The sequence below is a fragment of the Haematobia irritans genome, chromosome 2, assembly GCF_050003625.1.
Source record: "Haematobia irritans isolate KBUSLIRL chromosome 2, ASM5000362v1, whole genome shotgun sequence".
Taxonomy (NCBI): Eukaryota; Metazoa; Arthropoda; class Insecta; order Diptera; family Muscidae; genus Haematobia; species Haematobia irritans.
In genome coordinates this window covers 203,207,928-203,234,282 of record NC_134398.1, presented here as the reverse complement: position 1 = coordinate 203,234,282, position 26,355 = coordinate 203,207,928, and the positions used below count along the sequence as shown (strand labels likewise).

The window sequence follows — 26,355 nt, the reverse complement described above, 5'->3', positions numbered from 1 at the left end:
GATGTCTCTGTCTTATACACCAGAGGCGACAATGGTGTTATCTTATTAGCATAAATAGAATAAATCGACGTCTGGAAGTATTGATAAATTTTGTGAAGTTTTTTAATCTGCCGTTATAGTTAACTTATCCATCAGTCAGTCATTGTCATTTCTTTCCATCCTTCACATCTACTCGAGAAATTTTGTAAAGCTTTCAGTATATGGAGGGTTTTTTTGCGCTTTGTGAAATCGCCAATGAAAGATCATTTGTCATATGGATGTGCTCTTTTGATTTGAATGATCTGAGACACTGTAGAAATTTTTTTAATGGGGAACCTAATTTAAGGGAAAAATGTTTATTTTAATTTACCATACGAACAGCGTTGCCACAATGAATTGTTATTTTGGACCAAGATTTTTCCAAAATTGGACCAAAATTACTAACAGCGGAACATTTTTCCAAGTTAAATTGATATTATTTAAAAAAAAAATTTCCAAAATTTTATTTCGATTGAAAATTTTGTCAAAATTTTATTTCTATAGACAATTTTGTCAAAATTTTACTTCAATAGAAAATTTTGTCAAAATTTTATTTCTATAGACAATTTTGTCAAAATTTTATTTCCGTAGAAATTTTGTCAAAATTTAACTTCAATAGAAAATTTTGTCAAAATTTTATTTCTATAGAAAATTTTGTCAAAATTTTATTTCTATAGAAAATTTTGTCACAATTTTATTTCTATAGAAAAATTAGTCAAAATTTTATTTCTATAGAAAACTTTGTCAAAAATTAATTTCTATAGAAAATTTTGTCAAAATTTTAATTCTATAGAAAATTTTATCACAATTTTATTTCTATAGAAAAATTTGTCAAAATTTTATTTCTATAGAAAATTTTGTCAAAATTTTATTTCTATAGAAAATTTTGTCAAAATTTTATTTCTATAGAAAATTTTGTCAAAATTTTATTTCTATAGAAAATTTTGTCAAAATTCCTATCAACGGAACATTTTTCCAAGTTAAATTTATATCATTTAAAATTTAAAATTTTTCCAAAATTTTACTTCAATAGAAAATTTTGTCAAAATTTTATTTCTATAGACAACTTTGTAAAAATTTTATTTCTATAGAAATTTTTGCCAAAAATTTATTTCTAAGAAAATTTTGTCAAAAATTTATTTCTATAGAAAATTTTGTCACAATTTTATTTCTATAGAAAAATTTGTCAAAATTTTATTTCTATAGAAAATTTTGTCAAAATTTTATTTCTATAGAAAATTTTGACAAAATTTTATTTCTATAGAAAATTTTGTCAAAAATTTATTTCTATAGAAAATTTTGTCAAAAATTTATTTCTATAGAAAATTTTGCCAAAATTTTATTTTTATAGATCATTTTGTCAAAAATTTTATTTCTATAGAAAATTTTGTCAAAATTTTACTACTATAGAAAATGTCAAAATTTTATTTCCATAGAAAATTTTGTCAATAAATTTTTGCCAAATTTTTATTTTTATAGAACATTCTGTCAAAATTTTATTTCTATAGAAAATTTTGTCACAATTTTACTACTGTAGAAAATGTCGTCAAAAATTTTTTTCTATAAAAAATTTTGTGAAAATTTTATTTCTATAGAAAATTTTGTCAACAATTTATTTCTATAGACAATTTTGTCAAAATTTTACTTCGACAGAAAATTTTGTCAAAATTTTATTTCTATAGAAAATTTTGTCAAAATTTTATTTTTATAGAAAATTTTATCAAAATTTTATTTCTATAGAAAACTTTATCAAAATTTTATTCCTATAGAAAATTTTGTCAAAATTGTATTTCTATAGAAAATTGTGTCAACATTTTTTCTGTAGAAAATTTTGCCAAATTTTTATTTTTGTCAAAATTTTATTTCTATAGAAAATTTTGTCAAAATGTTACTACTATAGAAAATGTCGTCAAAATTTTATTTCTATAGAAAATTTTGTCAATAAATTTTTGCAAAATTTTTATTTTTATAGAACATTTTGTCAAAATTTTATTTCTATAGAAAATGTTGTCACAATTTTACTACTGTAGAAAATGTCGTCAAATTTTTTTTTATAGAACATTTTGTCAAAAGTTTATTTCTATAGAAAATTTTATCAAAATTTTATTTCTATAGAAAATTTTGTCAAAATTATATTTCTATAGAAAATTTTGTCAAAATTTTATTTCTATAGAAAATTTTGTCAAAATTTTATTTCTATAGAAAATTTTATCAAAATTTTATTTCTATAGAAAATTTTGTCAAAATTTTATTTCTATAGAAAATTTTGTCAAAATTTTATTTCTATAGAAAATTTTGTCAAAATTTTATTTCTATAGAAAATTTTATCAAAATTTTATTTCTATAGAAAATTTTGTCAAAATTTTATTTCTATAGAAAATTTTGTCAAAATTTTATTTCTATAGAAAATTGTGTCAAACATTTATTTCTATAGAAAATTTTGTTAAAATTTCATATCTGTAGAAAATTTATCCAAAATTTTACTTCTATAGAAATTTTAGTCAAAATTTTATTTCTATAGAAAAAAAATACCGATTTGACGAAATTGGACCAAAATTAGAAATCAATAACTTTTTTGGACCAATTTTGGTCCGATCGGTCCACAATGGCAAGCCTGCATACGAAACTTTTAATCGTGATTATAATGCCTGTCAGAGTTTCCAATTTTTTTTTTAACAGTCTACTTATACTTATAGGTCCTTATATCGCATTTATATACATATTTAACCACAATTTTTTCTTTGTGTAGTTGTCATAAATTATAGTTATTATATTTTATCTTTATCGTTTTTTACATATTTTGAGAGACTTCGTTGTTGTATGTACCATATTGAGTTCTTTTGACTGTCTATGGCGGCGATTTTCTCCTCGTCGATTATTGTCTTGATTTGTTGACTAATTTTGTGTTTTTTTTTTGCTTCTTCTTTTTGATTTTGCAGATTCTGAAGAGCAGACTCAACCGACCGCCGTTCACATTGTTGAAGGTTTTGCCAACAGAAACGAAGTTGATAGTCTTGGGTACGGTTGTGAGTTGAGAGAGAATTTAGGAGTCAATATGATGATGCCAACGCCGCCACCACCACCACCACCTGGAGTACAAACAGATGCCAATGGTCTAATATTGCCAAAGAAATTAATTAATCCCTGTCTCACATCAACGGATCGAAAACAATTGCATCGAGAATTAAAATTCAATACAAAAATGTAAGTTGTGAATGAATTACAAAAAAAAAAACCGAACAAATTTTACATGAGCCGACATTTTACACAGTGAAAGAAACATATCGCATACTATAAATTTTTATATATTAGGTTTGTGAAGAAAATTTAGTGAACATTTTTTCGTTGGAAAAGCTCGAGAAAGGAATACCTTGAAAAAATTACAATGATCGTGTTTTATATTTCGATAGAAGCTTTATAGAAAAAAATTATCACCGAGATGTTTCTATTAAACATAAAAAATTGATAAAAAAAATTGTTATTGACTCATAATAAGTTGAGTCAATAACAATTTTTTTTATCAATTTTTTATGTTTAATAGAAAAATCTCGGTGATAATTAATTTATTATTTTTACTTATTTAATTAATTTATTATTTTTTTTAATAAAAAATTTTAAATGTATTTTTTGAAAAAATAGACCAAATTGTAAAGCCAGCTTCTAAACTTTTTTCTAAAACTATTTAATGGCAATTTGATTTGAAAATTAATATAAACTATTTTAGTTATTTTAATTTAATTTGTTTAATTTTATTTTTATACCCTCCACCATAGAATGGGTTTGTCATTCCGTTTGTGACACATCGAAATATTGCTCTAAGACCCCATAAAGTATATATATTCTGGGTCGTGGTGAAATTCTGAGTCGATCTAAGCATGTCCGTTCGTCCGTCCATCTGTTGAAATCACGCTAACTTCCGAACCACACAAGCTATCGACTTGAAACTTTGCATAAGTAGTTGTTGTTGTAACAGTTTTTAATGTAGTTTCATCCATTTTGTTCTTGCTTGTGTAGTTCAGCTGGTAGCCAGATCAAGGAACTCTTCGACAAGGATGGGGTGTGTCCAGAGTGATCTGGTAGTGAGACGGGTAGGCTTAGCTGGGCAAGCAAAAAGGTGACGAGTGTCATGTGGCCCTTGATTACATATGAGACACACGTCAGCTACGCTGCTATCAATCACTGATAAGTATGAATTGAGGCGGCTGCACTTGCCTGATCTTAGTTGGGTCAAAACTACCCTTGTCTGCCGTGGGAGGTCTCTCTCCTCCGGTGCAATGGGCGGCGGTCGAACTCCGAGAACAGGATTCACCTTGTAGCTTCTCATCGCTTCAGCTACAGTATCATCATGAATCCTGTTCAGACCTGTCTGGTATGCTGTCTGATTTAGAGAAGGTGAAGATCAACCCTTACATTCCTGGGTGGAGGTTGTCTATCCACAAGATGGTGATTCGGATGACAACTTCGATGGCAACCCAAGAGGTACTGCTTTGACAACATGTAGTTGTGTCGACGCACTGGGATGATCTTGGTCTCCGCATAAAGGTGATCCACTGCGGAGACATCCTGTTGCGGTTCTAAGGGCAGCGTTCTGACAGGTCTGTATGTTATTCCACTGCGTATCGCTCGTTTGAGGTGTCCACACTGGCGCTGCATAGTTTACCACTGACCGGCCAATTGCCTTATATGTAGTTAACAAGGTTTCTTTGTCCGCACCCCAAGTGCTGCCGGCAAGCGACTTGAGGACCTTGTTTCTACCGCGGAGCTTATCACAAATTGCAGTGGCATGGGCGGACGACTTATAAAGGCTGTCGAATGTGACCCCGAGAATCTTTGTAGGAATTGTTTCGCCATCGACTCTGACATTCAACTACCTGCGTACTTCCGCCGTCCATGTAGTGAATAGTGTGGCTGAGGATTTGGTGGGAGATATCCTCAAATTTTTTGCAGTGAAATAACTGGTCAGATCAGCGAGGTAGACATTTAATCGATCGCAAATGTCATCAACAATGGGCCCGGATGCCATGATTGTGCAATCGTCCGCATAAGACACAATCTCGACGCCGCCAGGAGTGGGGTGGAATCGAGGACAGGTAGAGGTTAAGCAGTGCCGGAGATATCACCCCGCCCTGGGGAACTCCCTGTTTAACTCTACGCGGTTTTGACTTCTTGTCCCTGAATTCCACGCACGATTGGCGTCCACACATATAATTCAGAACCCAACGCTTCGTTCCTGCCGGTAGGGACGTGTTCTCGATGTCCTCGAATAATGTGGCATGCTTGACCATATCGAACGCTTTCGATAGGTCAAGCGCCACGAGGACCGTCCTATGACACGGCTTGGGCTGATTAAGTCCCCTATTGATATGTGTCGAAATGGCATGTAAGGCTGTCGTCGTACTGTGTACCTTACGGAATCCATGTTGATGGTGGGCAGCTGGAAAATTCTCCACAAGGCTGGGGAGGAGTAGTGCCTCAAGTGTCTTGGCTACTGGCGAGAGATCCCTTCGGCCTGTACGATTCACCTTTACTCGAATCTTTGCCTGGCTTCAGTAGTGGAATCACTCTTCCCATCTTCCAGACATCGGGTATAATGAGTGATTCCAAGGACAAATTGAGGAGTCTGGTCCGGTATTCAACTCCCAGTATTCCCATATGCTTCAGCATTAGCATTGAAATTCCGTCGGGGCCCAGCGCCTTAGATGGTTTCGCACGCTTCATGACATTGGTAACTTCGGCTGCTGTAAATTGTGGTGTGTCGTCGGCTCGGAGACCACGTATGCGACGAGTGGCTCTCCTTTTCGCTCTATCACTCTCGGGATGCTCGACAAACAGTCGGTTGAAGTATTTGGCGCATCTCTTCGGATCAGTCACAGTCACGTCGCCAAAGGTGACTGAAATCCCATTATCCCTTATAGCGGGGTTCGAGAGGGCTCTCACTGTTGACCACAATTTACCAGTTCCTGTGCCTAAGTTACATTGCTTCAGGTGCTCTAACCAAGTGTTCCTCTTGTGCTGGTCGACTATCTTACTAATCTCTAGATTTAGTTCTCTGATTCTAGGATCAGCAGGGTTAGCACGACGGCGTTCATCACGCTCGTCTGCGAGTCCCGCCGCTTCGGCTGGGAAGTTGGGCCTCACTTGGGCAATTCGACCAGCGGGTATGAAGCGAGCGGCTGCTGCGTTGATGATGTCCCGAAACGCCCTCTGGGCAATATGAACATGAGAGGGGGACGGGAGCTCACTGAAGCGGCGATCGGTGTATTCTCTGAAGCCTTCCCAGTTGGCTTTATTTTGATTGATAAACGTCCGGCGTTCAGAGGTTATGAAATCGGAGGGTCGGTTAATGGTGAGAATTATGGGGGGGTGGTCCGATCCCAATGAAATGACGGGTTGCCAGGAAACGTCATTTATCAGACCAAGCAACGCTAAATATAAATCTGGCGAACTGCTGTAGTCACCCATAATTCTCGTGGGTTGCATAAGTAGTTGTTATTGATGTAGGTCGGATGGTATTGCAAAAGGGCCATATCGGTTCACTTTTACGTATAGCCCCCATGTAAACGGACCCCTAAATTTGGTTTGCTGAGCCTCTAAGAAAAGCATATTTCATCCGATCTGACTAAAGTTTGGTACATGGTGTTGGTATATGGTCTCTAACAGCCATGCAAAAATTGGTCCACATCGCTCCATAATTATATATTGCCTCCATATAAACCGATCCCCAGATTTGGTTTGCGGAGTCTCTAAGGGAAGCAAATTTCATTCGATCCGGTTGAAATTTGGTACGTGGTTTTAGTATATGATCTTTAACAACCATGTCAGAATTGGTCCATATCGGTTCATATTTATATATAGCCCCCATATAAACCGATCCCCGATTTGACTTGCGGAGCCTCTAAGAGAAGCAAATTTCATTCGATCTGGCTGAAATTTGGAACATGGTGTTGGTATATAGTCTCTAACAACCATGCAAAAATTGGTCCATATCGGTTCATGATTATATAAAGCGATCCCCAGATTTGACCTCCGGAGCCTCTTGGAGGAGCAAAATTCATCCGATCCGGTTGAAACTTAGTACATAATGTTGGTATATGGTTTTTAACAACCATGCAAAAATTGGTCCACATTGGTTCATAATTATATATAGCCCCCATATAAACCGATCCCCAGATTTGGCTTGCGGATCCTCTAAGGGAAGCAAATTTCATACGACCCGGTTGAAATTTGGTACATAATGTTGGTTATGGTCTTTAACAACCGTGCAAAAATTGATCCACATGGGTCCATAATTATATATAGCCCCCATATAAACCGATCCCGAGATTTGGCTTGCGGAGCCTCTAAGAGAAGCAAATGTCATCGGATCCGGCTGAAATTTGGTACATTATGTTTGTATATGGTCTTTAACAACCATGCAACAATTGGTCCACATCGGTTCATAATTATATATAGCCTCCATATCAATGGACCCCCAAATTTGGCTTGCGGAGCCTCTAAGAGAAGCATACTTCATCCAACCCGGTTGAAATTTGGTACGTAGTGTTGGTATATAGTCTCTAACAACCATGTCAGAATTGGTCCATATCGGTCCATAATTATATATAGTCCCTATATAGACCGATCCCCAGATTTGGCTTGCGGAGCCTCTAAGAAAAGCAAATTTCATTCGATCTGGCTGAAATTTGGAATATGGTGTTGGTATATAGTCTCTAACAACCATGCAACAATTGGTCCACATCGGTTCATAATTATATATAAAGGGTGATACGGTCAAAATTTGGTCAAGGGACAACGCGTGTAAATCGGTGAAATCGTTTATTTAAAAAATCAAATTAAATTTCTTTTTCAAGTTCAATTAGTATAAAATTCAGGAAAAATATTCAGTTAGGCTTTCGCTTTTCCAAATCCGAATTGCCGGGCCTCACGCTTGACACCTGCCATCAGATTTTGTACAGCCACCTTGTCCACCTTCTTCGCCGCCGAAAGCCAGTTTGCCTTGAACTGATGCTCGTCCTTAACAGTTTTTTTGGTCTTCTTTAGGTTCCGCTTGACAATTGCTCAGTATTTCTCAATTGGGCGGAGCTCTGGCGTGTTGGGAGGGTTCTTGTCCTTGGGAACCACCTGCACGTTGTTGGCGGCGTACCACTCCATGGCCTTTTTACCGTAATGGCAAGATGCCAAATCCGGCCAAAACAGTACGGAACAACCGTGTTTCTTCAGGAAAGGCAGCAGACGTTTATTCAAGCACTCTTTCACGTAAATTTCTTGGTTGAAGGCTATGAAAATGCTGCTTTTAAAGCCACAGGTACAGATGGCTTGCCAAACCAGATATTTCATTGCGAACTTTGACAGTTTTATGTGCTTGAAAATATCTGCTACCTTTCCCCTTTCTTTTGCCGTATAAAACTCCTGTCCCGGAAGCTGCTTGTAGTCGGCTTTGACGTAGGTTTCGTCGTCCATTACCACGCAGTCAAACTTCGTTAGCATCGTCGTGTACAGCCTCCGGGATCGCGCTTTGGACGTCGTATTTTGTTTAGCATCGCGATTTGGAGTCACTACCTTCTTGTAAGTCGATAGTCCGGCTCGTTTTTTTGGCTCGATGCACGGTTGTAGACGATACACCCAGCTTATTTGCGGCATCTCGGAGAGAGAGTTTAGGGTTTCGCATGAAACTACCGGCAACTCTCTTTGTCGTCTCAGCGGCTTCCGGTTTTCGATTTCCCCCCGATCAAGACTTCCTGGCTGTCGACAAACGTTCCCCAAACACTTTAATTACATTTGTAATGGTTGATTTGGCAACTTTTAGCGATTTTGCCAGCTTTGCGTGCGAGTAGCTCGGATTTTCGCGATGCGCGAGCAAAATTTTGATACGCTGCTCTTCTTGCTTGGACGGCATTTTGACAACTGAAGAGTGAATTCCAAAATCAAAATAGGAGCAACATTCTACACACACACACCTTCAAAATGAGGGATGTTCAGGTTTTTTAAATGCAAATACGTCAAGTTTATATTGACCAAATTTTGACCGTATCACCCTTTAGCCCCCATATAAACCGATCCCCAGATTTGGCTTGCGGAGCCCCTAAGAGAAGCGTACTTCTTTCGATCTGGCTGAAATTTGGTACATGATGTTTGTATATGGTCTTTAATAACCATGCAAAAATTAGTCCATATCGATCCATAATTATATATAGCCCCCATATAAACCGATCCCCAGATTTGGCTTGCGGAGCCTCTAAGAGAAGCAAATTTCATCGGATCCGGTTGAAATTTGGTACATGATGTTTGTATTTGGTCTTTAACAACTATGCAACAATTGGTCCACATCGGTTCATAATTATATATAGCCCCCAAATAAACCGATCCCCAGATTTGACCTCTGGAGCCTCATGGATGAGCAAAATTCATCCGATCCGGTTTAAATTTGGTACATTTCGCTAGTGTATGGCCGATAACAACCATGCCAAAAATTTGTCCGTATCGATCTATATTATATATAGTCCCCAAATAAACCGATCCCCAATCATAGAAAAATCACGATTGTCAATCGAGCCAAAAATAATCTACCAAAATTTTATTTCCATAGAAAATTTTGTCAAAATTTTATATTTCTATAGAAAAATTTGTCAAAATTTTATTTCTATAGAAAAGTTTGTCAACATTTTATGTCTTTAGGAAATTTTGTCAAAATATAATTTCTGTACAAAATTTTGTCAACATTTTATGTCTTTAAAAATTTTGTCAAAGTGTTATTTCTATAGAAAATTTATGAAGAATTTCATAGTTGGAGAGGAATATTTTGCAAAATCTTCCAAAACATCAAGAATTCTACAGTAAAAAATCTGCCATTTTTGGTAGACTCGTGTTCATAATTGTATATAGCCCCCATATAAAGCGAACCCCATATTTCGATTCTGGCTCTATAATTACAGCACGAAAGTTCATATCGGTTCGTAGTTATTTCTTCCCTATATATACCGGTCAAGAACTGAATATATACGTATTTAATCGACCTTTCTTTTGTTTACTACTATATATCCCGCATGGACTAACTTACAATTTAGAAGATGATGTTAAGAAGTTTTAAGATGCCTTGCCATCGGCCGCAACCCAAGTAATTTAATTGTGAATGACCTGCTTTAGTAGAAGTTCCTATGCAATCCATGGTGGAGGTTACATAAGATTCGGCCTGGCCGAAGTTACGGCCGTATATACTTGTATTTAATTTCATTAAATTTTTTTTTTCAATATAAGTTAAATAAATTAAATTAAACTAATTTATATTAAATTTCAAATAAACTGTAATAAATTAATTTGAAATAAATTTTAATTAGAAAATTGATAAATTATCAAAAAAAAAAAATTACTAGACCATATATTTGTTTAATAGTCCTTCGGTATTGGTACTATCATTTTTTTTTGTTAAAGAAATTTTAATTAAAAATTAATTGAAATTTCTTTAATTAATTAATTCATTTATTCAATTTCGTGATGAATTCAATTAATTAATTAAATTTCCTGATAGAAACCAGAAATTTTTGTTTTTCATTTTCTTTTAGTAATTCTCATCATATTTTGTTTTTGTTTTTATTTTCATTTCAGGGGCATTAGTGTCCTCAATCAAAAAACAGAATTACAAAGAGCCTATGAGAAACGGCAACAGCATCATATGGATCAACAGCCTCCCTCACCTACATTTGGCCTTAAAAGTGAACTCAATCGTGTGATAATGGAACGAGCTCAAAAACATGAACAAGCCCGCCTTCAAAATTTGGAAAATAATGACGATGACAAACAGTACGTCAATCCAGAATACCTAAATGCGAGAGCAAAGCTGCGGGCGGGACAAAGGACTGAATTGAAATAAGCTTTTTAAGGATAAATATATAAACAAAATATATAAATATGACTACAAAAAATAACATAACAACAACAACAGAACCTACATACACACAAAAAGAAACCAAGTTAACCACCAATACACACACACATACACATAGATACAGACAAAAATATATACACTCTCTTAAGAAAGGAAGGACTTCTCGAACATATTTGTTTTTAAATTTTATTTAAGAAATTTAATTGTTTTACTTTTTTATGTAATTTTCTTTGTGTATTTAAAACAAAAAGGCAATGACCTTTGCCCAATGCAGTTAAGTAAAATATATATATAAAAAAAAAAAAACAAAAAATCAATTAAATTACGTATGTATGTGTATTTAGTAAACAACCTTTATTTTATTATAGTAAATAAATATAATTGAGAGAAAATTTCAGGTTCTAAAAAAGGTATCGAAGAACTGATTAAAATATTGTTAGTTTAGAGTGAAAAAGGACTAAGGTTGAAAATTTTAATAATATTTTGATGGAAGCATAAAAACATATTGTTTTTTTATCATCAATCCAGGAATTTATATTTAATTCACAGAAAGCAAAAAAATCATGAAAATTTTTCCAAATAAAATTTTAATTGAGTTTTAAAAAATATTCAATTAAAAATTGATTCAACAAATTTTTTAATTGAAATAAAAATCAATCACAAAAATTATTAGTACCAATTAATTTTTTAATTGATACTATCATTTCTGTGATTGAAGACATTTCAATTAAAAAATTAATTGCATCAATTAATTTCGTGATTGAATTAGAATTTTTGTTTTGTGTGTTGCCATATAAAAGGCAAATTGATCCAATTAAAAAAAAATATTTGAAACAATTAATTAGTGCGAATGATTTTTGTTTTGATTTAAAAATAAATTGAATCATTTAAATTTTTAATTAAACATTTTTGATATGAAATTTTTATTGGAAATGAATGTTTTATTCACAAAAATTATTAGTACCAATTAATTTTTTAATTCATACTATCATTTCTGTGATTGAAAACATTTAAATTAAAAAATTAATTGGATCAATTAATTTCGTGATTGAATTAGATTTTTTTTTGTGTTGTCATATAAAAGGCAAACCAATTAATTGATCCAATCAAAAACTTATTTGAAACAAATTATTAGTGCAAATGAATTTTGTTTTGATTTAAAAATAAATTGAATCATTTAAATTTTTAATTAAACACGTTTGAAATGAAATTTTTATTAAAAAAATTGTTGATATTTCTTCCTATACACAAAAAAAATTTCACCAAATTAAAAACTTTTCATATGAAATTTTCACTTGAAATTTTTTCTACAGAGAAAACATTGTCATCAAACTATTTCCAATTAATAGTTTAATTAAATGTTCAAAAATATTCAATTAAAAATTTAATTGATTCAACAAAATTTTCATCAAACTATTTACAATTAATAGTTTAATTGAATTTTCAAAAATATTCAATTAAATATTTAATTGATTCAACAAATTATTTAATTAAAACAAAAATCCATCACAAGAATTAATAATATCAAATAAATTTTTTATTGGATCAATTAACTGTTTAATGGACTTTGATGATTGATACCAACATTTCTGTGATTGAAGACATTTCAATTAAAAATTAATTGGATCAATTAATTTCGTGATTGAATCCAAAAATTAATTTTTTGTGTAAACGCAATAAATCAAAAAATTTTTATATTAATTTTTTCTATTGAGTATTTGTAATTTCACCATTAAGTTGAAAAAGGTGCTAAGTCCTATAGTTAAAAGAATGTTCACAAGAATATTTTAAAAACTATATATAACCTATGTTCTCATATAATATCTCAAAAAATTTTTAAGGATTACATATGAATCTATTAAAATTTGATATTATTGAGTTAGTCCTTTCTTTTACTCACTCTATCCTAGCAATTATAAAATTATCCCCCATTTTCATGAAGTTCCGTTAGTGGTACGTTAGCTAACGAACTTTTAAACTGTAATATCTACGTTTCTGTCATCTTGCGTATATATTCCATATGCCAGTTAAAAACTTAAATGCTGATAAGTTTTCAGTTAAAGATAACCGGAGAAAATATATTTCCACTTTTCTTTCTGTTAACTGGCAGTTAAAGCCTAACGGAGCTACATGAAAATGGCCGTATGTGTGTGAAATTAATTTTCAAACCACCTTATACCAAAACCAACGATATTTCAGTTTATATTGATCTATAGAATCGAATGACTTTTTACCAAATTTTAAAAATAGATTTTTTTGTTTTGAGACTGCTATAAATCTATGGGAAAAATATAATTTTCAAATGCTATTGTATTTAATATTTTGAGAAAATTTTAGGAAACGGTTTTACGATGGACAAACTTAATTTGGACTATTTTTACAAACAATACAATTTTGGAAAAAAATTAATTTAAAGTTACATTAAAATTAAATAAACTAATTTAAGTTATTTTATTTATTTGAAATTTAATTTATTTATTTGTAAATAAATAAATTAAATTAAAAAAAAATATACAATATTAATTTAAAAAATTAAAGTAAAATAAATTAAATTAAAATAAAGCAAATGAAAGAACTAAATCAAAAAAAAGCAAATTTTTCATTAAATTTCGAAAAAATTATACAAAATTAATTTAAAAAATTAAAGTGATATAAATTAAATTAAAATAAAGCAAATGAAAAGAACTAAATCAAAAAAAAAAACTAATTTTTCATTAAATTTCAAATAAACTATACAACATTAATTTAAAAAAAAAATAAAGTGAAATAAAATTAACTAAGAGACATAAAAATAAATACATTAAATTAAAAAAAAATTAAATTACAAAAAAAACCTTCTTTGGCAATAAATTAATTTTAAAATAAAATTAACTAATCTAAAGTTTAATTAAATTTCAAATAATACCAAATTAATTTCAAAAATTAAAATGAAATAAATCACAAGAAAAAAATATATAACAATAACCGGCTTCAAACAATAAATATTTGAATGATTAAATTTATAATTTATAAAAACAGCCTTCTCTCTAAAATAAATGACAATACAAAAAATTTAATTCAAATTGTTTTAATATAATTTTTTTATTGTTATTTATTTTAGAGAGAAGACTGTTTTAGTACCAATTAATTTTAGAGAGAAGACTATTTTTATAAATTATAAATTTAATCATTCAAATATTTATTGTTTGAAGCCGGTTTCAGAAGGCCGGTTGTTGTTATATATTTTTTACTTGTGATTTATTTCATTTTAATTTTTGAAATTAATTTGGTATTATTTATTTGAAATTTAATTAAACTTTAGATAAGTTAATTTTATTTTAAAATTAATTTATTGCTAAAGAAGGTTTGTTTGTAACTTAATTTTTTTTAATTTAAGGTATTTATTTTTATGTCCCTTAGTTAGTTAAGTTAGTTAAAATTAAAAATACCTAATTTATGGGCAAAATATAATTTTCAAATCCTATTGTATTTAATATTTTGAGAAAATTTTAGAAAACGGTTTTACGATGGACGAACTTAATTTGGACTATTTTTACAAACAATACAATTTTGGAAAAAAAAAATTAATTAAAAGTTACCTTAAAAATAAACAAACTAATTTAAGTTTAATTTAAAAAAATAAATTAATTAAAATTAATTAAAAAACGTAAAGTGAAATAAATTAAATTAAAATAAAGCAAAAGAAATGAACTAAATCAAAAAAAAAACTAATTTAAATTAAATATCAAATAAATTATACAAAATTAATTAAAAAATTAAAGTGAAATAAATTAAATTAAAATAAAGCAAATGATAGGAAATAAATAAAAAAAAACTAATTTGAATTAAATATCAAATAAATTATACAAAATTAATTAAAAAAAAAATAAAATAAAATAAACTAAGATACATAAAAATAAATAAATTAAATTAAAAAAAATAGAATTACAAAAAACATACTTTAGGTATAAATTAATTTTAAAATAAAATCAACTAATCTAAAATTTAACTAAATTTCAAATAAATGATACCAAAATAATTTCAAAAATTAAAATGAAGTAAATTAAACTAAAATAATAAATCACAAAAAAATTATATTAAAACAATTTGAATTAAATAAATGAAATAAATGAATAAATGAATTTATTTATATTAATTATCAAATTAAATTGCTACTAAATTGTTTTCAAATATTTTAGGGCCGGTTTTATAATGGGCACTATCGCACAATAAAATTTCGGATCAAATTTATTAAAATTTATTTAAAATTTAATTAAAATTATTCGTTGCATAAAATTAAAACTAAAAGATATCAAAATAAATAAATAACATTAAATTCATTAAATTTCAAATAAATTTTGCAACATTATTTTAAAAAATTACCAAATTTAAAAATAGAATTTTTTGTTTTGAGACTGCTATAAATTTTCAGTCTATGGGAACAATATAATTTTCAAATCCTATTGTATTTAATATTTTGAGAAAATTTTAGAAAACGGTTTTACGATGGACAAACTTAATTTGGACTATTTTTACAAACAATACAATTTTGGAAAAAAAATTAATTTAAAGTTACATTAACATTAAATAAACTAATTTAAATTTAATTAAAAAAAAATAAATTAATTAAAATTAATTAAAAAACGTAAAGTGAAATAAATTAAATTAAAATACAGCAAAAGAAATGAACTAAATAAACAAAAAAAACTAATTTAAATTAAATATCAAATAAATTATACAAAATTAATTAAAAAATTAAAGTGAAATAAATTAAATTAAAATAAAGCAAATGATAGGAAATAAATAAAAACACTAATTTGAATTAAATATCAAATAAATTATACAAAATTAATTAAAAAAAAAAAAATAAACTAAGATACATAAAAATAAATAAATTAAATTTAAAAAAAAAATTGAATTACAAAAAAACATACTTTAGGAATAAATTAATTTTAAAATAAAATTAACTAATCTAAAGTTTAATTAAATTTCAAATAAATAATACCAAAATAATTTAAAAAATTAAAATGAACTAAATTAAACTAAAATAAATCACAAGAAAAAAATTATATTAAAACAATTTGAATTAAATAAATTAAAAATAACTAAATTTATTTATATTAATTATCAAATTAAATTACTACTAAATTGTTTTCAAATATTTTAGGGCCGGTTTTACAATAGGCACTATCGCACAATAAAATTTCGGATCAAATGTATTAAAATGTATTTAAAATTTAGAATTTAAATTAATTAAAATTATTCATTGCATAAAATTAAAACTAGAAGACATCAACATAAATAAATAACTTTAAAAAAATTACATTAAATTATTAAAAAAAATAATTTTGGAATAAATTAATTTTAAAATTAAATTAACTCAAATAATTAAATTTCAAATAATCAATACCAAATTAACTTAAAAATGAAGTAAATTAAAATGAAATAAATCACAAGAAAAAAATATATAACAACAATGAAATAAATCGCATCAAATTAATTTAATTTTGAATTTAAATTAATTACAATTATTAATTTTATAAAATTAATATGAAATAAAATAAATTAAATTATATAAAAATATAATAATAAAAAAAATTGCACTAAATTAACCAATATAATTTAAATTAAATTTCAAATAAACAATACCAAATTAATTTAATAATTAAAATGGAATAAATCACAAGAAAAAAATATATAACAACAATGAAATAAATCGCATCAAATTAATTTAATTTTGAATTTAAATTAATTACAATTATTAATTTTATAAAATTAAAATGAAATAAAATAAATTAAATTATATAAAAAAAATAATAATAATAAAAAAATTGCACTAAATTATTTTAAATTGGTTTAACAAAATATAAAAAATTAAAATTATATAAATTAAAATAATTTAAACAAATTAAAATAAACTAATATTCACATTAAATTGTTATAAATATTTTTTTTTGTTTTAATTTTGTGAGAAGCCGTTTTTATAAATTATAAATTTAATCATTCAAATATTTATTCTTTGAAGCCGGTTTTAGAAGGACACTCTCACGTCGAACTATGACATTGATTGTCCTTCTACAAAAGAGGCTTCAAGATGGACTAATTTTTCAAAAATACAATTTCGCTATTAATTTTAAACTAAATTTTTAAATATTAAATGAATTGCAAAACAATTAAGGTCCAACAAATTAAGTTTATTTCAATTATATGTTAAATAAAGAAAGAAATAAAAGTTTTTTTTAACATAATCCAGTTTGACTCTTTAAAACAAAAAAATAAAAATAAAAATTTTATATCAAATTAATTTGAAATTAAGTTCATTTAAATTAGTAAATTCATTTAAAAAAATTAAGAAAAAAATTATTTAAATAAAATTTTCAATAAATTGTACTAAATTAATCAAAAACAATAAATATTTAAGTGATTAAATTTATAAAATTAAAATGAAATAAATTAAATTAAACTATTTTAAATTAAATTTTAATAAATTTGTAATAAATTAACTTAAATTGGTTACTAACTATGAGATTGTCCTTCTAAAAAACCGGCTTCAAGATGGACTAATTTTTCAAAAATACAATTTCGGTATTAATTTTAAACTAAAATAAATATTAAAATGAATTTCAAAACAATTAAGGTCCAACAAATTAAGTTAATTTCAATTAAATGTTAAATCAAGAAATAAATAAAATCCTAAAAAAGGATTATTTTAACATAATCCAGTTTGACTCTTTAAAAAAAAAAAAATAAAAATTTTATATCAAATTAATTTGAAATTAAGTTCATTTAAATTAGTAAATTCATTTAAAAAAAAATTAAGACAAAAATAATTTAAATAAAATGTTCAATAAATTGTACTAAATTAATCAAAAAAAGCAATAAATATTTAAATGATTAAATTTATAAAATTATAATGAAATAAACTAAATTAAACTATTTTAAATTAAATTCTAAATAAATTGTAATAAATTAACTTAAATTGGTTAATAAGTTTTAAAAATTAATTACTATATGAAATAAAATTATTTTAAAAAAATTATTTGTAACAATTAAATTAGCTAATTTAAGTAAAATTTTAAATGAATTCTAAGAAATTAATTTAAATGGGTTTATTTTTCAATATTAATATTTGAAAAAAAAAAAATACTTTGAAGTTAAATTAATTTGTAATTAAATTAATTAAAAACATTATATTTTATAAATTATATTAAACAAATTTAAATTAAATTTCAAATAAATTTGAAACAAGAATAAAAAATAATTTCAAATAATTTCAAATAAATTTTAATACATTCGAATTTCACTATTGTGAATAGTAAAGCGATCAGAAAATTGTCCTATTATATAAAAAGTTCATTATTCAGAATCAGTATTTTCTTTAAGTTATGAAGGCAATTAATTTTGGTTACACTTTTATATTACAACATATTTTTTTTTTTTTGAACAAAACGTTGAAATTCAAAATCATTAGATTTACTGATTTTGTTTCTTCAATTTTGGAATATTCAATATTAGCAAATGTCTTCTAAATTGTTTCATATAGATGTCGTAATATTTTTTTTTTTTTTTGAGTCATTCGTTACCGTAGATCAAACAATAAATAAGCTGTAATGATTCATATGTTTTTTTTTTATTTCGTAGAAAACTTTTTTTAATTTAATTTAATTGTGTATATTTCTTATAGTTTATTTATATTGTTCTTACAATGTTGAATTTTGTTTGTTTTCTCTTTTGTCATAACAAAATTTCAATATTTGTTTCATATTTCCTTTTATTTTGTGTGTATTAGCAACAACAACAAACAACTATATATAATTATTATTTAATTCTAGTTTAGTTTTTAAAGCAATGAAAATATAATGAGAAAAGTTTATGTATTAAAGAATATTTTCAATGGCCCCCCTATAAAGAAACCTTAAACCTGCAAAAAAACAAACATTGACCTTTGAAACCTATACTCGTATTTATATAAAATATAAATAAATTTTATTTATTTAATTTTATTTTGTAGCCAAGATTTAAACCAAACTTTTGAGTCATATTCATAAAAAACAAAACCTGAATATTCCCTTAACATAATTGTCTTCTATTGTATTTTTTTTAACAACGAAATATACCCCGTGTTTTTTTCCTACAATTTATATTCACTTCAACTATATTTTATTTTGGAATTTGGATATAGATTGTATATTTGTAGTAATACTAAATGCTTTATTATATTTTATTATTAAATATATTTTCTTGTTTTAAGTTCGATTTAAAAAAATGAGAATAAATAAATACTATTAATTAAATAAACATAAGACTTTTATTTTAATTTTTGTTTGTTTTAATAATTTAGTTACATAGAAAAACAAGTGCATCGTTTAACTTGTGAAAAATTTTAGGTTATTTTTGTTTTGCAACAAATGTCTAATTTCTATAGAAAATTTTGTCAAAATTTTATTTCTATCGAAAATTTTGTCAAAATTTAATTTCTATCGAAAATTTTGTCAACATTTTAATTCTATAGACAATTTTCTCAGACACTTATTCCTAGAGAAAATGTTCTCAAAATTTTATTTTCATAAAAAAAAATGTTCAAAGTTTTATTTCTATAAACATTTTTATCAAAATTTTATTTCTATTGAACATTTTGTCAAAATTTTATTTCTATTAAACATTTGCTTTTTATTTTTGTAGAAAATTTTGCCAAAATTTTATTTCTATAGAAAATTTTCTCAAAATTTTATTTCCATCGAAAATTTTGTAAAGATTTTATTTCCATAGAAAATTTTCTCAAAATTTTATTTCCATCGAAAATTTTGTCAAAATTTAATTTTTTTTTTTTAATTTTATTTTATAGAAAATTTTCTCGAATTTTTTTTTTTTCTATTTTCTATTCTATAGAAAATTTTGTCAACAATTTATTTCTATAAAAAATTTTGTCAAAATTTTATTTCTATAGCAAATTTTGTAACAATTTTATTTCTATAGAAAATGTTGTCAACAATTTATTTCTATAAAAAATTTTGTCAACATTTTATTTCTATAGCAAATTTTGTCAAAATTTTATTTCTATAAAAATTTTGTCAAAATTTTATTTCTATAAAAATTTTGTCAAAATTTTATTTCTATAGAAAAATTTTTCAAAAATTTTGTCAAAATTTTATTTCTATCGAAAATTTTGTCAACATTTTAATTCTATAGAAAATTTTCTCAGACACTTATTCTTAGAGAAAATGTTCTCAAAATTTTATTTTCATAAATTTTTTTTCAAAGTTTTATTTCTATAAACATATTTATTTATTTTATTTCTATTGAACATTTTGTCAAAATTTTATTTCTATTAAACATTTGCTTTTTATTTTTGTAGAAAATTTTGCCAAAATTTTATTTCTATAGAAAATTTTCTCAAAATTTTATTTCCATCGAAAATTTTGTCAAAATTTTATTTGTTTTTGTATTTTTTTTTTAATTTATTTTATAGAAAATTTTATTTCTATTTTCTATTCTATAGAAAATTTTGTCAAAATTTTATTTCTATAAAAAATTTTGTCAACAATTTATTTCTATAAAAAATTTTGTCAACATTTTAATTCTACAGAAAATTTTCTCAGACACTTATTCCTAGAGAAAATGATCTCAAAATTTTATTTAAAAAAAAAATTTTTCAAAGTTTTATTTCTATAAACATTTTTATCAAAATGTTATTTCTATTGAACATTTTGTCAAAATTTTATTTCTATTAAACATTAGCTTTTTATTTTTGTAGAAAATTTTGCCAAAATTTTATTTCTATAGAAAAGTTTCTCAAAATTTTATTTCCATCGAAAATTTTCTCAAAATTTTATTTCTATTTTCTATTCTATAGAAAATTTTGTCAACAATTTATTTCTATAAAAAATTTTGTCAAAATTTTATTTCAATAGATTTTTTTTTCAAAATGTTATTTCTGTATAAAATTGTGTCAAAATTTTATTTCTATAAAAATTTTGCCAAAGTTTTAGTTCTATAGAAAAATTTGTCAACATTTTAATTCTATAGAAAATTTTCTCAGACACTTATTCCTAGAGAAAATGTTCTCAAAATTTAATTTTCACAAAAATTTTTTCAAAGTTTTATTTCTATAAACATTTTTATCAAAATTTTATTTCTATTGAACATTTTGTCAAAATTTTATTTCTATTAAACATTTGCTTTTTATTGTTGTAGAAAATTTTGCCAAAATTTTATTTATATAGAAAATTTTCTCAAAATTTTATTTCCATCGAAAATTTTGTCAAGATTTTATTTCTATAGAAAATTTTCTCAAAATTTTATTTCTATAGAAAAATTTTTCAAAAATTTTTTCTATGGAAAATTTTGTCAAAATTTTATTTCTATCGAAAATTTTGTCAACATTTTAATTCTATAGAAAATTTTCTCAGACACTTATTCCTAGAGAAAATGTTCTCGAAATTGTATTTTCATAAAAAAATTTGTCAAAGTTTTATTTCTATAAACATTTTTATCAAAATGTTATTTCTATTGAACATTTTGTCAAAATTTTATTTCTATTAAACATTTGCTTTTTATTTTTGTAGAAAATTTTGACAAAATTTTATTTCTATAGAAAATTTTCTCAAAATTTTATTTCCATTGAAAATTTTGTCAAGAATTTATTTCTATAGAGAATTTTGTTAAAAATTTATTTTATAGAAAATTTTCTCAAAATTTTATTTCTATTTTCTATTCTATAGAAAATTTTGTCAAAATTTTATTTCTATAGAAAAGTTTGTCAAATATTTCTATAGCAAATTTTGTCAAATATTTATATAGAAAAAATTGTCAAAATTTTATTTCTATAGATAATTTTGTCAACAATTTATTTCTATAAAAAATTTTCTCAAAATTTTATTTCAATAGAATTTTTTTTTTTTCAAAATGTTATTTCTATAGACAATTTTGTCAAAATTTTATTTCTATAAAAAATTGTATTTCTATAGAAAATTTTGTCAAAATTTTTTTCTATGGAAAATTTTATCACAATTTTATTTATTTCACTATTCCCCTTCTCCAACCAGACATCCTATTATTTTTCCCCAACCTAATATTAAAAAATCAGGAACCTGATATAAATTTCAGTTTTTCCGTAAAATTTTAGTCGGAGTTCTTTAGTTTTGTTTTCACAAAAACAAACAAAGTAGACGTTATTTGTCTAGACGCCCCCTTCAACCTTCCCTGAAAATTTCAAGCCTTTCTGATACTTTTGTTCCAAGTTTCAAAAAGTCAGGCAAGAGGGAAGTCCCCCTCCGCGACCAGATGTCAAAAAATGAGGTACCCTATTTTTACCATATAGGGTACCTATTTTTAGCGCCCCCTACGATCTCTGAAATTTTCAAGTAAATCGGTTCAGCCGTTTCTGCGCTTACCCGGAACATACAAACAAACAAATAAACAAACATACTTTGGATTTTATATACATATATATATTTTCTCAATGTTTTTGTTTCGATAAAACTTTTGGCAAAATCTTATTTTTATAGAAAATTTTCTCATTATTTTATTTCCATAGAAAATTTTCTCAAAATTGTATTTCTATAGAAAATGTTCTCAAAAATTTATTTCTATAGAATTTTTTTTTTACATTTTTTTTTAATTTTCTCAAAATTTTATTTCTTTAGAATATCTTTTTTTTCAATTTTATCCTACGGCTAATTTTGGCAAAATTTTATTCTACAGCATAATTTGGCAATATTTTATTTCTATCGAAAATTTCGTCGAAATTATATTTCTATGTAAAATTTTATTTTTTATTTTGTCACAATTTTATTTCTACGAAAATGTTGTCAAATTTTCTCAAACTATATTTCTATAGAAAATGTTGTCAAAATTTTGTTTCTGTAGAAAATTTTTTCATAATTTTATTTCTGTAGAAAAGTTTGTCAAAATTTTATTTCTATAGAAAATGTTCTCAAAATGTTATTGCTATAAAATTTTTGTCAAAATTTTATTTCTATAGAAAATTTTCTCAAAATTTTATTTCTATAAAAAATTTGTCAAAATTTCATTTCTATAAAAATTTTTGTTAAAATTTGATTTCTATAGAAAACTTTCTAAAAATTTTATTTCTATAAAAATTTTGTCGAAATTTTATTTCTATAAAAAATTTTGTCAAAATTTTATTTCTATAGAAAACTTTCTAAAAATGTTATCGAAATTTTAATTCTATAAAAAATTTTGTCAATATTTTTTGTCATTCGTTTTGTTATTGTTGGTTTTGTTCTTTAAGCATTGTTGTTGTTTTTTGATTTCAGCTTAAAACCATGCATTGACTAAACTACAAGTGTAGCTTAACCATCAGAGGAAAATAATGTTTGTCAAATTTATTTGGGCAAAGCCCTATAGACTGCAAGATGGTTGGATGGACGCACGTTTCGGAATTACCACATTCCGCATCAGCATCCTCTACTTGCAGCAAAACTATCAACCAATTAGCAGAATAAATTCAGGCAGTTCATTAAACCCAACAATGAACCACACTTGAACCTTCCGGAAAAAGGTTTTGCATGATAGCCGGCTTATGCCGAAATAAATTCGTACAAACATATCTCTTTTCCTAGTAGTAGAAGATGCTGATGAGGAATGTGGTAATTCCGAAACGTGCGTCCATCCAACCATCTTGCAGTCTATAGGGCCTTGCCCAAATAAATTCTTTTCCTATGTTCGTTAAGCTACTCTTGTAGTTTAGTCAATGCATGGTTTTAAGCTGAAATCAAAAAACAACAACAATTTTTTTTTCTATAGAAATTTTTTTCAACATTTTATTTCTGTAGAAAATTATATTTTATATCTATAAAAAATTTGTCAAAATTTTATTTTTATGGAAAATTTTGTCAAAATTTTATTTCTATAGAATTATTTTTCAAAATTTTATTTCTACAGAAAAATTTTCCAAAATGTTATTTCTATAAAAAATTTTGTCAATTTGGTATGAATCTTTGCTGCAACACATTATATGTTTTTGTTTTTGTTTTTACTTATTTCCTTATTTTGTTTTAATTAACTTTTTTATTTATAAAATTTTCCAACGAATCCTAAACCTTCCTAATCCTGATGTATAAAGATTGTAATTGTGAATATTAATTCAAGAATAAGGATATTTGTGAAAGCTATTTAAGATGAATGATATATGAGATATATATAATGAAAACAAAAAAAAAATAAATAAAAAAGTGAATTATTAAAAATATATATACATTGATATATATTAAATTATATATATACAAAAACTGACAAAAAGATAACACTCACCCTATATATAAAACAAAAAATTAAAAGAAATTGCATTAAAGAAAATTCTATTAGACAACAGTTGAATATATACATACGTTGATTCTGTTCAATGTCATCTTTAGCACAGTTTTCTTTCCAAATAATTATCTCCTAATTTTCTATGGAATTTCTTTTGGTAAAAAAACACTTAATTAATGTTTAGGGTGTAGTCAGAAAGTAAATTCAAGGAAATGATATTTAAATTTGGGAAAAACGTATTATAAGAATGTCAATAAGAAAACGCATAAAATAAAACAAAAATAAATAAACTTATTTAGATGTTATCCCTATTTTTAAATAGTTTAGTCTAAAGATGATTTCAATTTCAATAATCAATAATAAAAAAGAATGAAATGTTTTATTGTAGAAAAAAAAAATTATCAAAAAAAAAATTGTTTTATTTTAGAGAATTTAAATAAAAGGTTCCAAAACTTGGAGTGATGGTCCTGGGGCTGGATGTGTAATGGGCTTTCTCGGGAATCACACCGGCTTTTTCACTCCCTGGTGCCATTTATTAAAAAATTATGAGGGCTCCAAAAGTGAATATTGAGATTTGTTTCGCAAACCATAGACGCAATTGGATATCTCCTTTCCTATGCTAAAAGTTGTCAAAATACCATAAAGTAAAAAAAAATTATAAAAATTGATTTCCTTCATCTCATATTGAAGAAATCTATGACTGCTTTAAATTTGCCAGATTTTTGTAATCAATCCCCTTCTTCTTTCACATACAAAATCCATTCATTTATTTTCCAGCATTGGTTTTCCTTTTCCAAAAACACATCCAATGTCTAATCATTGGTGAGGTGAATCCATTCTTCTTCTTTTGTTGCAACATATTTAATGATCTCGCATTAAATAACTTTTGTGGTTGTTAATATTTGGTTAATAAGTCTATTGTAGACATAAGCGCATCCGATAATGACTAAGGCCTCCGTATGTGGTCCGTCCGGTCGGTCTGTCTATCTAGTCATTTGTAAGCGTTTTGTGTTTATTCAATTTTCAATAAGATATTATTTTCCATTTGGTCATACACTTGGGAAAAAAAATTTGTATAAAAATGACATTTCGATAAAAAAATTTTCTATAGATATAAAATTTTGAAAAAAATTTTCTATTGAAATAAAATTTTCTATAAAAATAAAATTTTGACAAAATTTTTTGTAGAAATAAAATTTTGACAAATTTTTTTTAGAAATAAAATTTTTACAAAATTTTCGATAGAAAGAAAATTTTGACAACATTTTCTATGCAAATAAAATTTTGACAAAATTTTCTATAAAAATAAAATTTTGACAAAAGTTTCTATATAAATAAAATTTTTACAAAATTTTCCATAGAAATAAAATTTTGAAAAAAATTTTTATAGAAATAAAATTTTGACAAAATTTTCTATACAAATGAAATTTTGACAAAATTTTCTACAGAAATAAAATTTTGACAACATTTTCTCTAGATATATAATTTTGAGAAAGTTTGCTTTAGAAATAAAATTTTGACAAAATTTTCAATAAAAATAAAATTATGACAAAAATTTCTACAGAAATAAAATTTTGACAACATTTTCTCTAGATATATAATTTTGAGAAAGTTTGCTTTAGAAATAAAATTTTGACAACATTTTCCATAGAAATAAAATTGTGACAAAAAAATAAATTTTTACATAGAAATATAATTTCGACGAAATTTTCGATAGAAATAAAATATTACCAAATTTTGCTGTAAAATAAAATTTTCCCAAAATTAGCTGTAGGATAAAATAAAAAAAATATATTTCCTATGAAATAAAATTTTGAAAAAATTTTCTAGAAATAAAGGTGTGAATAGAAATAAATTTATAAAGAAAATTTTTTATAGAAATAAAATTTTGAGAAAATTTTCTATAAAAATAAAATTTTGACAAAATTTTCTATAGAAATAAAATTTTGAGAAAATTTTCTATAGAAATAAAATTTTGACAAAATTAAAAAAAAAAAAAAAAAAAAACAAGTATATACAGCAGTAAGTTCGGCCGGGCCGAATCTTAAATACCCACCACCATGAACCAAATATTAGGGTTTCCTTTGAAATTTCAGGAGGACTTGAGGTCTTGAGGACACTTCCCGAAGATAAATTTAAAGATTTCACCTATGAGGACTATATCAGATTCTGGATTTATAAGAACCATTTTTGTTTGAGTT

General features: G+C 25.7%; 1 protein-coding gene across 2 annotated transcripts in view; it reads left to right on the top strand.

Moving 5' to 3' along the window:
- Positions 1 to 11,150, top strand: part of LOC142226951 (protein FAM107B) — a 31,867-nt gene extending 20,717 nt beyond the window's left edge. For both annotated transcript variants that reach the window (XM_075297214.1, XM_075297215.1), the window contains exons 2-3: positions 2,958 to 3,222; positions 10,621 to 11,150. In XM_075297214.1, the coding sequence (XP_075153329.1) occupies positions 2,958 to 3,222; positions 10,621 to 10,885 (530 nt within the window). In that variant the 3' untranslated portion in view covers positions 10,886 to 11,150. The remainder of the gene's footprint in view (positions 1 to 2,957; positions 3,223 to 10,620) is intronic.
- Positions 11,151 to 26,355: the final 15,205 nt, after the last annotated feature.